Source organism: Vulpes lagopus, chromosome 15 (assembly GCF_018345385.1).
Source record: "Vulpes lagopus strain Blue_001 chromosome 15, ASM1834538v1, whole genome shotgun sequence".
NCBI classification, from domain to species: domain Eukaryota; kingdom Metazoa; phylum Chordata; class Mammalia; order Carnivora; family Canidae; genus Vulpes; species Vulpes lagopus.
Genome location: NC_054838.1, coordinates 27,956,572 through 27,970,704, shown reverse-complemented (window position 1 = coordinate 27,970,704; position 14,133 = coordinate 27,956,572). Strand labels below are relative to the sequence as shown.

At 40.8% G+C, this 14,133-nt stretch overlaps 1 protein-coding gene across 3 annotated transcripts in view; it reads right to left on the bottom strand.

Annotated features, from left to right (window-relative positions):
- Nucleotides 1-8,509: 8,509 nt before the first annotated feature.
- Nucleotides 8,510-14,133, bottom strand: part of ACER3 (alkaline ceramidase 3) — a 159,035-nt gene continuing 153,411 nt past the window's right edge. For all 3 annotated transcript variants that reach the window (XM_041729977.1, XM_041729978.1, XM_041729979.1), the window contains 2 exons: nt 9,332-9,377; nt 8,510-8,795 (listed from right to left, as the gene is read on the bottom strand). In XM_041729977.1, coding sequence (XP_041585911.1) covers nt 8,742-8,795; nt 9,332-9,377 — 100 coding nt within the window. In that variant the 3' untranslated portion in view covers nt 8,510-8,741. The remainder of the gene's footprint in view (nt 8,796-9,331; nt 9,378-14,133) is intronic.

The following is a 14,133-nucleotide window of genomic DNA, read 5'->3' as shown; positions in this document are numbered from 1 at the left end:
TTACAACTGCAGACTGGATTGGTTTCTGAGCTGTAGTTTGCCAACCTCTGGTCTAGAGCCATTTCATATCATAAAACATTGTTACCATTTTCTTTTAGGTGCAGATGATCTCAGAATGGGTATTTATAGTGAACTATATTTATGTGCTTAAAGATTTCCCTAATAAATGTGCTCTGCTCCAATTTTAGTTACTTCTCCAAACTCAATGTAAAAGTGATATTCTGCAAATAACATTGCCAGCAGTTTCAAATAAAGTTTCTTTTATGACAATTTTGTGAATAAATTACCAGTGACTAAATCAAGTTCAAGTATCAACATTGTATTCTTTAAAGCAATGAAGCAGGTCTTGTTAAGAAGGGTTGAAAAGGAGTTGTGAGCAAAGTGTGACCTACGGTTGGTGCTCTAATATTGACAACTGCTGAGCTAAACAGTGAGGCAATTTTAGGTCACCTGCAGGCCTGTGATCAATTTTTTGTTTTCAGGGTCCACTAGTAGGATATTTCTTAAAAAAATATTTATTCATGAGACACACACACACACACAGGGAGAAGCAGGCTCCCTGTGGGGAGCCTGATGTAGGACTTGATCCCAGGACACTGGGATCACCACCCGAGTCAAAGGCAGACACTTAACCACTGAGCCACCCAGGTGCCCTTAGTAGGAAATATTCTTGTCATCATTTTCTACACTGGCTGCCAACCAGAACAGGTAGTAATCTGCTGGATTTAATAATAGATGAAGGTCTTGTGAAACAATACTGGCTACTGAAAGTAAATTAAAATGAGGATTAGTACTGCTTATTGCAAATGGCCAAGTGTGCATCTGTTACAGCAGAAGTTCTGTAACGAAAAATATTGCTTACATTCTTTAGTGCTGAGTCGTCTTCTTAACTGCTCTGATTACCAATCAGGGAAAGAACTGTTACTTGGTGAAGCTTGCTATCCCTTATACATTTTCCACTTTTCCCTCAATGATGTCAAGGTTTTATTATCCAACATCAAAGTTTACGGGCAGTTGTTTGTATCTGTCCCTAGGTCATTTCCAAATAAAATAAAATACTGAAACGTTAATTACTAAACATAAATTTATCTACTTTTGACTAAAGATATTTGGGCCTGCTACTTGACTTAAAGATTATTTTAACTTAAATATTTTACTTAAAGATTATTTTGACTAAAGATATCTGGGCCTGTTAATAAAAATGTTCTTTTTCACCATATTAAGAAATTGTACTATAAAGAAACACAAGCCTTTGGAAATTGAAGTGGTACATTCATAAATGTGCTAATCTACAGAATGCTGATCGGTGGCAGTTCACAACTGATGACTTTCTCATTTTCACTGGAAATTAAGGTTACTAAGGGCTAAGAATGCTAATCAATACATGTAAGTGAAAAACACTAGAAACAATAAAGAAGGGAAGCAATCTCAAAATGTCTAAAAGGAATGAAAGATGTTTTTGTTAAGGATAAGAGGAGAGCAATTTTGTCCCCGAGTAGTGGCACAGAGATAGTTTAAAGGCTGTTCCAGGGATCCCTGGGTGGCGCAGCGGTTTGGCGCCTGCCTTTGGCCCAGGGCGCGATCCTGGAGACCCGGGATCGAGTCCCATGTCGGGCTCCCGGTGCATGGAGCCTGCTTCTCCCTCTGCCTATGTCTCTGCCTCTCTCTCTCTGTGACTATCATAAAAAAAAAAAATAAAAAAAAATAAAAAATTTAAAGGCTGTTCCAGAATGAAGAGTAAAGGACAAAATCTCACATGGGCACAGAAAGTTGTAAAGGGTCTGCAGAAGGGGACAAAGGGGGGCCAAAGGGGAGAAAAAGAGGGGAATATCTTATTCAAGTGGGCAAACTGGCTAAGATTGAATGTATTTATTTATAATATTTTTTTTAAGAAATGAGTTCAATAGTATATGGATGCAAAACTAGAGGTTGAAATTCCCTATTAAAAGGACACAGTTTCTTGGATTTTTGGAAATTTGTCAATGTCGTAGCTAGCGATGGTAGATATCCTGGTAGAATGTGATCAATCATAACTCCAGTTATCTTAAAATGCTGAATGTCACTAAATTTCCTTGTCAACTGCAATATAAAGAACTCTCATCAAATCTTTAACCATGGCCATTTAAAGCCTTTTGTCACTCACTGATACTGTTTTACTCTGTTTTCCTGAAAACCCTTGTAACCAGCTATAGGTTTTTTAAATCTTCAACAAAAAAAGGACTGTCTCAGGGACCCATGGTAGACTACAGCAGGTACTTTGGGGTACAGGCTTCTGATGTCACTGTTTAGGTAATTCTTTTTTTTTGGTTTAAAATGGCAAATTTCATTAAAATTTAAAAAATAGATAAAAATAACCCTTCCTGCCTCTTCAGCTGTCATTGACAACAGGATTTGGAGTCTCTGGTACTGGTAGTCTCTTCCAGGCTCCCCTGAAGCCTCCCCTCCCTGCCTCCAATCTTGTCAAGTTCCCTGAGAGCTCTACAGGCCAGACCATTGTTTAAGTAATTTTAAGATCATAGTCTTGGACTAATGATTTCTAGAACAAATAGAAAAGCTCATAGGTTCATAAAATCCCAAATCAAGAAAGACCTGAATTTATCACAGGGGTGAGTAGACGGATAAAGAATGATTATGATTTCTCTATGTCGTTTGCTCAGAATATTGATGCTTCTTTAATATTTCATTTTCTGGGTTTAAGAAATCCCCTTTCTCTTAAGCTATCTATAACTTGTAGCAATTTAGTAGATTAGGTCTTTGGAAACAAAAATGAAACATTTATCTTTTCTGATCTGTCCAAAATTTGGAAGCCCTTCCTGAATGTTATTTTCATGGCAATATAATTGAGTAAAGTTCAGTAAGAGTTTGTTTTTCTTATAACAGGACACAATTAGAAACACTGGTTATATTAGGCGTTGACTGGCATGTGTGCACAGAATCAGAGATGACCAGTTTTAAGAAACTAAGGTGGACTTTAAGGAGCCAGGGCTTACAAACCTGCCTGGCACCTGGCTTATAGGATTCCCAAACTTACAGGTGAGTAAGGAAGGCTACCTCTTGGCAGGCCCAGAAAATATAGGACCCTGAGAAGAAGGGATTCATCCAAATCTGTGGGTACTGCAAGTGAATTCTGATGCAAGTTCTCCTAGCCTTGAGGCTTTTAAATGTCCAATCTGAGATTCCTAATTAAAGTTCCAGCAAAACAAACTTAAAAAGGCCTATGTTGTCAATTACCATTCTTGCTATATTTACATAATCAGGCCAAGTTTGATGAGACTAGACTTGTTTCAATGGATAACTGTAACCCACCATTGTAGAATATCAGATTCTAGCCTTCTAGCCTGTCTTTGAGCTATTTTCACCTCTTTGTAAATTGAATCCTGCCACCTTGGGCGTTTTGTCAGTAATTAACTTTTCCAATTTTCTTCTACCTTCCTGATTTAGCACCACTAAGACCTAAAACTGTTTCCTAAAGCCCTGCAAGCTGAAGTGACTTTAAGGCTTTATCCCAACAGTTTGGGCCACTCAGGAAGTTCACCAGACATTGTCCTCTGAGCTCTGAGAAATGCCCATGACTGTGAGACTGCCACTATTACTGTGACTGCCATTTAAAGACATTTCAAGGGATGGCTCGGTGGCTCAGTGGTTGAGTGCCTCCCTTCGGCCCAGTTTGTGATTCTGGAGTTCTGGGATCGAGTCTCACATCGGGCTCCCTATATGGAGCCTGCTTCTCCCTCTGTCTTGTGTCTCTGTCTCTCTCTGTGTCTCTCATGAATAAATAAAATCTTAAAAAAAAAGATTTTTTTTATTCATGAGAGACACAGAGACATAGGCAGAGGAAGAAGCAGGCTCCATGCAGGGAACTCAATGTGGGACTTGATCCCGGGGCTCCAGGATCATGCCCTGGGCCGAAGGCAGTTGTTTAACCGCTAAGCCACCCAGGCGTCCCAATAAAATCTTTTTTTTTTTTTTTAAAGACATTTCAGGACCAACATCTAGAAATCACTTGAACTGATGGCTCTCTGGACTCAAGAAACTGAGTTTATAATCCACTCCAACTACTAATTGTTTTTCCTTTTCTTTCTCCATAAATCTGTGTCTTCCTTCCTTTTGCAGATCTCTTAGCTCCCATTCTAATCTGAATCTTTTCTCAACAGCCATCATCTCAGTTTCTGCTCCTTGAAACATCTTGGGAAGTTCTAGATGGGGGAAATAAAGGGTCCAGAATACACTACTGTGGCATAACAATTACTTTGAGCTAAAGGCATTTGAGAATCAACTGGATGCAGGAAGAGGCTTTTTTCTCCCCTGCCCCTCCCCCAACTCTCTTTATCTGCCTAAAATTAGAACCTCCCTCAAAGAACTAAACTGTTCTAAAAAAAAAAAAAAAGAACTAAACTGTTCTAAATCCTCTCCCTGGGACTTTTTGTGCCCCAACTAAGCAGACATTGTCACAAAACTATCATATCTCCTTTCTTTCTCCTAAGGGCCCATTTATTCTTTCTGAAAGTCATTTGTTTTCTCCTAAGTGCTCTTTCTCCCCTCCCCTTCCCTTAATAAGATAGTATATGAGCCCCAAATTCTGCCTCATTGAGTCACGCTTTTCTCTGAATTCTTGTGTACAGATGTGAATAAAACTCTACATTTTCTCTAGCTTCTGTCAGTTTAATTCACAGGCCCCTAACTACTAAACCTAAGAGGGTAGAGGAGAGGTTTTTTCCTCCCAACACAAGAAACTGTTAAGTAGCATGCTCACATGAACCTCAGCAAACTGGCAACTTCTCCTCAGATATTTAAAAGTTTCTTTTTTCTTAAAGGGAGTCCAACAGTTTAAAAAACAGGATTGAAGTTTTCCATTCAGGTGGGTCATGACTTTTTTTTTTCTATTTTACAGCCCCTTCTACAAAGGGGTTTAACTTTTAGCCAAAAATTTTACTCATTATTTCCAAATGTTTACAGCATAGTGAATAGCTGTAATTTTAGACATTGAAAAACAAGACAAAGTCATCAAACTAATTATATTATGGCACTGATAAGATGCAAAATATAAGAGGTAAATCTGCAAATTGCCACACACTTGCGAATTCCAATTATAACTGATTCTCTTTGAAACATCAGTTTTATATAAATTCTTATCTAGCACATCATAAACCATGGGGTTAGAAGAATTTCTTGTAAATGTGGAACTGAGAGTTAAAACTGTTCAACTTAGCAACAAATTATTTTTTTTTAAGAGCAAAGTAATACGGAAACCATTGGATTCATAAGAAAACCTTAAACTAAATTATTATACTTTAAGGGGCACTGGCTAAATTCTGAAGGAGTTGGCATTAAAACAGTTTAGTTTTGGGGTGCATGGCTGACTCAGTTGGTAGAGCATGGGACTCTTGATCTCAAGGCTGTAAGTCTGAGCCCTACATTGGGTATAGACATTACTTAAAAATACAATCTTTAAAAAAAATAGAACTTAAGTTTTTTTCAGGCATTTAAAGATGTTCATGCATTGTGTAGCTGAAGTTTTTTGGTCTGTTGATTTTGACTCCTACTTCCTTCTCCTTAGTATAAGAAAAACCTTAGTGTAAAGAAAGCCTAGTTTAACAGTCCTGGAAATTGTGCATTTAGGGTACACCAAAATATTTTATCTAATTCTGCTAAACCAAATATCACTATTTGGGGTTCTCATTTGTAAATTATCCAAAAATGAATGTTTCTCATCAATTTATCACCAATCATCAATTTATAGAGTATTGCAAAGAGAAAAGAGATCACTTCAGGTGTTGGCAACATTTCATGAAAGCACCAAGGTGGGGAGGTGTGGGTGGAGTGACCAATCAGATCAGTATAACCACCTTTCATATAGTTTTTCCCTAAAAAAAAATTGCTTTCAATTTTCTGGAGTGAAAATGGCAGGATATTAAGATGTGCAAGCAAACTGCTCCTTTCATATCTTCTAAGATACTGGTATTTTCTGAAATGTAATTTGCTATAGGACTCACAGAGGAGCACCTTTCACATCAGATAATATGTAAACAAACTACCATTTACTCAGCAGCAAACAGGTTTTTTGTATACTCTAGTTCAGGAAGTTTGCCAAGAACATAAAGAGAAGGGGGAGGTAGTAATCCAACCCTATAATGCCCACCCAGAATCCTAGAAGGGAAAAATAAAGGCATTGAAATAAAGTCGATTTAGTGATATCCTGAAGGTCAGCAGTATTTCCATAATTCTCACTATGGCACAGAAACAGTCTTGAACGTGCGAATACTTAGGCTGCTAGAAAGAGAACCATATGTGAGGCACACACTAATTTGGAGAGTTAGAGTCTGGATTCAGTCTCTGCTTTCTGTTCAACACTTCTAAAATGCCCTTTGCTTTCATGCTGCTGTTTTCATAGCAGAAACAAGGATCTCTGAAGAACTGGCCACAGCGTTATAAGTCATCCAGTGATGCCCATAATTCTCCACTGAGGTGTTGGGCAAATTTCTTCAACAAGTGACTGACTGCATAGAGTGGTGGCTGAATTGTTCATTCAGCAAACTGCTGGAAAGGACCCCAGCGTCAGAGGAGGGGGAGGCTCTCCACACCTTATCTGACTGTGATACACAGAAACTCAGTTTCACCACACCTAGCTGCACTATCAAGAAGGCTGTGCCTTTGTTGCCATATATAGATTCTGTACACAGGAGTGTATTTTGAGTGAAAAGTACACAAAGACAATGGTGTGAAACAAATGAACTTATTAAAAAAATGTAAGATGGCTGATAGTGTCGGTAGCTGCACATGAAATGTAGCCACAGGGATCCCTGGATGGCGCAGCGGTTTGGCGCCTGCCTTTGGCCCAGGGCGCAATCCTGGAGACCCCGGATCGAGTCCCACGTCGGGCTCCCGGTGCATGGAGCCTGCTTCTCCCTCTGCCTGTGTCTCTGCCTCTCTCTCTCTTTCTCTGTATGACTATCATAAAAAAAAAAAAAAAAAAAAAAAAAAAAGATACTAAAAAAAAAAAAAGAAAAAAAAAAAAAGAAATGTAGCCACAAGTCAGAATCTCATGGCAAAGAACAATCTTACGGGCTGTGTGTTGGAATGGCTTAGTTTTAGATTTTCTTAAGGCACAACCAAAGTTCTTTAGATTTGTTTTGGCAAGTGTTTTTCTTACTGGAGGATCATAAAAGTAGGCAGAAGTATCTGCCTAATGGCATGTTGGCATGCTAAGGTAAGGAAAAATGGCCTGGACTAAAACTAAGGCTACTAGGTGAAGAAAAACAATAAAATTTGTATTGGTTTTAAATTTGTACCAAGGTGACTTACTAGATACTGGAGAAACGACAGGAGTGTTTTATACTTTTGCATAAGAAAAAAAATGACTTTTTTTTGACTTTTTTTTATCACCATGTGGTAAAAACAATCTGGATTTTATAATGCAAGAACAGGAAAAAGTTGCAACAATGCTAACTGGTAAGGAGCTACAAATATGGTGATATATCAGTAAACAGGACAAATCGGTTTTTACTTCAGACAGGTGTTATCTTTGTGAAAAGTGATTCAATTTGTTATACATTCAAACCCAAATTAGAACTAGCTGCCTAACAATGATATTTCACTGCCATTTCTCACACTTTAATTTTGGGGAATTCTGTTATAAGTTCAAGTAAGTTAGAGTACGTTGTTCCCAACTCTTTATGTCTATGTCCTTCAAAAAATGAAGGGGCAGATATTCTAATAAGCTTTAGGTAAAGAGGATCCTGATCATTTTAGCTCTAGTTAACTTGACACATTTCCCTGGGCATAACCATAGCCTCTGAAAACTGCCTCTCTGAAAACTGGAAAATATGGTATAATTTAAAAAGTCAGAGTGTAATAACATTCACTGGTAACTTCAAATAAGTTACGCTAAGAGGATGGAATATGGGTAGGCCAGACCACCAATCATGTTTGCCTAGCCAAGAAACCAGTGACAACTTAAAAATCTGCGAAGATCAAAGAAAACTAAGAAACCACCTTTAACTGGCTAGAGGTATAACATTCTGCAGATGTCCTCATGGTCTCATAAATATTACAAGGTGACCCACCCACTCTGATTGGCTGTGGCTGCACACAGACACCCCAGAGCCCACTGCAAATCTGGGATATGGCAAGTGTGGAATCTAGTGGCAGATTGGAGCTTGCTTATGACCTGCTGACTAGCACAAAGACAGACAGTGAAGAACTACCAGAATTCCACAGATAGCTCTTTTTCACCTTGGAAAACCATTCATGAGGTTAGTATGACAAGAATATAAATCAAGGCTGACAGGGCTAAGTGCTGCTCCACAGCTGGCCATCTGGATATGGGGTTTTGCCAATACTTAGCTGACTGTTCTGATTATTTAATCAAATATTAAGCAAAGTATAATTCACATGCAACCCTTATCAAAAAAGGGAAAAAGGTTAATTTCCTATGATCCACACAAACTGTTAACCTGTTAGGAAAAGCATCATTTTTCCAGCATTCAAGTATATACACACACACATCATGTCTGTTTCTTTTTAAACATCTTAGGGTAAGGGTGAGGAGGAGGAGGACGAATGAGATAAAGACAACAAGCCCCATTCCTTATTCTCTGTGCAACTGGCAGAATTAGTCAGAAAGTCACTCCTTTGCTCTGATGGTCATGATATATTTGAATGTGTGGATCTTTAAGGATTTCCTCATTCATTTGGCCAGGCCTATGGTAGGTGCTTTTTTGTTTTCTTGGTGAAATAATTCATCAGTGCTTCCTGAGAGGCTCAAACAGGATCACTGGCCAGATTCCGAAGAGAAACTGTTTGGAAACAAGTTAGGACAAAAAGAAAGAAGGTAACTGCTGCATGCTATTACAGATATCCATGTTATCATGGAAAAAGAATCCATGAGCTAGGTGTACTAACAACAGTCTTGGTATTAGTAGCCTGAGTATGGCACAGTCTTTCCAGACTTGAATCAAATCTCAGAAATGATTTTTATTTAATTTATTTAAATGGAATAAGCTTCCTTTTTTGTCAGGCATGGAGCTGGGCATTTACATCATCTCAGATCCTTAAAATAACTCAGGAACATAGCTATTAACAGCTCCATTTTATTGCTGAAAAAACTAAAGCTTAAAGAGAACAGACTTGCCCAAGGTCATAGAACAGGATGTGGAAGATCTAGGATTCACAAGCATCTGGTTCCAAAGCTTGTGCTCTCTCTACTACCCTTCCACCCCATCCACTTCTTCCACCTCTGGTCTATCCTCCCAATACCGTGCCTCCCTCAACATACCCATCGATGCATGCGTGCATACACGCAAGCACACCCACCCCTAGGAAGGGAACTTACCTTTACTTTTGGCCTGTATCTCAGGTAAAGAGTTCTTGTATATAAACTGAAAGAAAAGGGGACAGGGAAAGCTCTTCAGATTAATTTTTAATTCATACAGACTGATTTACTGACACTTAACCATAGTACTCTATATATACAGAGAAAAAGCAACACTAGTAGATTCTTTGTTCATTTAGCAACCATTTTTTGAGCGATTACTCTATGCAGAACACTTGGCAAGATGCTAAGGACAGAAATGAATACTCTCAGGCTGTGACCTTGGGATGATTGCAGTTTAGTAGGGAGCACTCCACTCATGCTTAATGATTTATATCATAGTTGCAGTTTCATTTTTGAAGATTTATGGTAGAGTATTCTTAGAATATTTTGGAAGGGGTTATATCAGTTCTACGAGGATTACAATACAGGTATGAGATAATCAGGAAGGTAAGGAAAATCTTCCTTGCAGTAGCCTTTAGAATAAGTAACCTATGAAGACCAGACTGGAGCCTGGGTGGCTCAGCGATTTAGTACCGCCTTCAGCCCAGGGAGTGATCCTGGAGACCCAGGATCGAGTCCCACATTAGGCTCCCTGCATGGAGCCTGCTTCGCCCTCTGCTTGTGTCTCTGCCTCTCTCTCCCTCTCTCTCTCTCTCTCTCTCCTTCTCTGTGCCTCTCATGAATAAATAAATAAAATCTCGGGGCAGCCTGGGTGGCTCAGGGGTTTAGCGCTGCCTTCAGCCCAGGGTGTGATCCTGGAGACCTGGGATCAAGTCCCACATCGTGCTCCCTGCATGGAGCCTGCTTCTGTCTGTGTCTGTGCCTCTCTCTCTCTCTCTCTCTCACGAATAAATAAAATCTTAAAATAAATAAATAAATAAAATCTTAAAAAAAATAAAAAATAAATCCATGCATATGGCAAGTAAAAACTTGGCTCAAGACTATTACACGGGGGGGGGAGGGGCAAGATGGCGGAAGAGCAGGGTCTCCAAATCACCTGTCCCCAACAAATTACCTAGAAAACCTTCAAATCATCCTGAAAATCTACGAATTCGGCCTGAGATTTAAAGAGAGACCAGCTGGAATGCTACAGTGAGAAGAGTTCGCGCTTCTATCAAGGTAGGAAGACGGGAAAAAGAAATAAAGAAACAAAAGGCCTCCAAGGGGGAGGCGCCCGCGAGGAGCCAGGCTGAGGCTGGGGCGAGTGTCCCCAGGACAGGAGAGCCCCGTCCCGGAGGAGCAGGAGCTGCACCGACCTTCCCGGGGGAAAGGCCTCCCGGGGAATTGGAGCAGGATCCCCAGAAAGGCGGGGATGCCCTCAGGCTCCCTGGGACAGTAACAGAGGAACTGCGCCCTGGGGAGATGCGCCGAGCTCCCTAAGGGCTGCAGCGCTCGGCGGGACCCAGAGCAGCTCGGAGGGGCTCGGGCGGCGGCTCCGCGGAGGGGGCTGTGCGGCTCCGGGAGCAGCTCGGCGGCGGCTGCTCCGGCGGAGGAAGAAGCTCCGCGCGGAGGGGGCGGCGCGGCTCCGGGAACAGCTCGGGCGGCGGCTCCGCGGAGGGGGCTGCGAGACGGGAGCGAATCCAACAGCGCAGGCGCCGGAGCACAGGGCGCCGGGACACAGCCCAGGATCCGGCCTCCCCTGGGACAGGCAGAGGCCAGGAGGGCCCAGGACAGCGAGGACGCTCCTGCCTGGAACTGAGCAGATCAGCGGCCCCGCCCGCCCGGGAGCCCCCAGGCCCTGCAGACGGAGAGCCCCGGAGCTACTGCGGGAGCTGACTCCAGGTTCCCAGAGCTGCCGCCCCGCCACTGTAGCTTCCTCCCGGGGCCTCACGGGGTAAACAACCCCCACTGAGCCCTGCACCAGGCAGGGGCAGAGCAGCTCCCTCAAGTGCTAACACCTGAGAATCAGCACAGCAGGCCCCTCCCCCAGAAGACCAGCGAGACGGACCAGTTCCAGGGGAAGTCAAGGGACTTAAAGTATACAGAATCGGAAGATACTCCCCGTGTTTTTTTTTTTTTTTGTTTTGTTTTGTTTTTGTTTGTTTTTGTCTTGTTTTGTGCTTTTTTTTCTTTCTTTCTTCTTGATTTCTGATTGCTTCCCCCACCCCACCCCCTTTTTTTTCTCCTTTCTTTTTCTTTCTCTTTTTCTTTTTTTTCTTCTTTCTCTTTTTTCTTTTTCTCTTTTCTTTCCTTCTCTCTCTTTTTCTCCTTTTCCCAATACAACTTGTTTTTGGCCACTCTGCACTGAGCAAAATGACTAGAAGGAAAACCTCACCTCAAAAAAAGAATCAGAAACAGCCCTCTCTCCCACAGAGTTACAAAATCTGGATTACAATTCAATGTCAGAAAGCCAATTCAGAAGCACTATTATACAGCTACTGGTGGCTCTAGAAAAAACCATAAAGGACTCAAGAGACTTCATGACTACAGAATTTAGATCCAATCAGGCAGAAATTAAAAATCAATTAAATGAGATGCAATCCAAGCTAGAAGTTCTAACAACAAGGCTTAACGAGGTGGAAGAACGAGTGACATAGAAGACAAGTTGATGGCAAAGAGGGAAACTGAGGAAAAAAGAGACAGGCAATTAAAAGACCATGAAGATAGATTAAGGGAAATAAATGACAGCCTGAGGAAGAAAAACCTACGTTTAATTGGGGTTCCCGAGGGCACCGAAAGGGACAGAGGGCCAGAATATGTATTTGAACAAATCCTAGCTGAAAACTTTCCGAATCTGGGAAGGGAAACAGGCATTCAGATCCAGGAAATAGAGAGATCCCCCCCTAAAATCAACAAAAACCGTTCAACACCTCGACATTTAATAGTGAAGCTTGCAAATTCCAAAGATAAGGAGAAGATCCTTAAAGCAGCAAGAGAAAAAAAGTCCCTGACTTTTATGGGGAGGAATATTAGGGTAACAGCAGACCTCTCCACAGAGACCTGGCAGGCCAGAAAGGGCTGGCAGGATATATTCAGGGTCCTAAATGAGAAGAACATGCAACCAAGAATACTTTATCCAGCAAGGCTTTCATTCAAAATGGAAGGAGAGATAAAGAGCTTCCAAGACAGGCAGGAACTGAAAGAATATGTAACCTCCAAACCAGCTCTGCAAGAAATTTTAAGGGGGACTCTTAAAATTCCCCTTTAAGAAGAAGTTCAGTGCAACAATCCACAAAAACAAGGACTGAATAGATATGATGACACTAAACTCATATCTCTCAATAGTAACTCTGAACGTGAACGGGCTTAATGACCCCATCAAAAGGCGCAGGGTTTCAGACTGGATAAAAAAGCAGGACCCATCTATTTGCTGTCTACAAGAGACTCATTTTAGACAGAAGGACACCTACAACCTGAAAATAAAAGGTTGGAGAACCCTTTACCATTCAAATGGTCCTCAAAAGAAAGCAGGGGTTGCCATCCTTATATCAGATAAATTAAAATTTATCCCGAAGACTATAGTGAGAGATGAAGAGGGACACTATCTCATACTCAAAGGATCTATCCAACAAGCGGACTTAACAATCCTCAATATATATGCCCCGAATGTGGGAGCTGCCAAATATTTAAACCAATTAATAACCAAACTGAAGAAATACTTTGATAATAATACACTTATACTTGGTGACTTCAATCTAGCTCTTTCTATACTAGATAGGTCTTCTAAGCACAACATATCCAAAGAAACGAGAGCTTTAAATGACACACTGGACCAGATGGATTTCACAGATATCTATAGAACTTTACATCCAAACTCAACTGAATACACATTCTTCTCAAGTGCACATGGAACTTTCTCCAGAATAGACCACATACTGGGTCACAAATCGGGTCTGAACCGATACCAAAATATCAGGATAGTCCCCTGTATATTCTCAGACCATAATGCCTTGAAATTAGAACTTAATCAAAACAAGAAGTTTGGAAGGACCACAAACACGTGGAGGTTAAGGACCATCCTGCTAAAAGATGAAAAGGTCAACCAGGAAATTAAGGAAGAATTAAAAAGATTCACAGAAACTATTGAGAATGAAGATACAACCGTTCAAAATCTTTGGGATGCAGCAAAAGCAGTCCTGAGGGGGAAATACATCGCAATACAAGCATCCATTCAAAAACTGGAAAGAACTCAAATTCAAAAGCTCACCTTACACATAAAGGAACTAGAGAAAAAGCAACAAATGGACCCCACCCCCAGCAGAAGAAGACAGTTAATTAAAATTCGAGCAGAACTAAATGAAATCGAGACCAAAAGAACTGTAGAACAGATCAACAGAACCAGGAGTTGGTTCTTTGAAAGAATTAATAAGATAGATAAACCATTAGCCAACCTTATTAAAAAGAAGAGAGAGAAGACTCAAATTAATAAAATCATGAATGAGAAAGGAGAGATCACTACCAACACCAAGGAAATACAAACGATTTTAAAAACATATTATGAACAGCTGTACGCCAATAAGTTAGGAAATCTAGAAGAAATGGACGCATTCCTGGAAAGCCACAAACTACGAAAACTGGAGCAGGAAGAAATAGAAAACCTGAACAGGCCAATAACCAGGGAGGAAATTGAAGCAGTCATCAAAAACCTCCCAAGACACAAGAGTCCAGGGCCAGATGGCTTCCCAGGGGAATTCTATCAAACGTTTAAAGAAGAAATCATACCTATTCTACTAAAGCTGTTTGGAAAGATAGAAAGAGATGGAGTACTTCCAAATTCGTTTGATGAGGCCAGCATCACCTTAATTCTGAAACCAGACAAAGATCCCACCAAAAAGGAGAATTACAGACCAATATCCCTGATGAACATGGATGCAAAAATT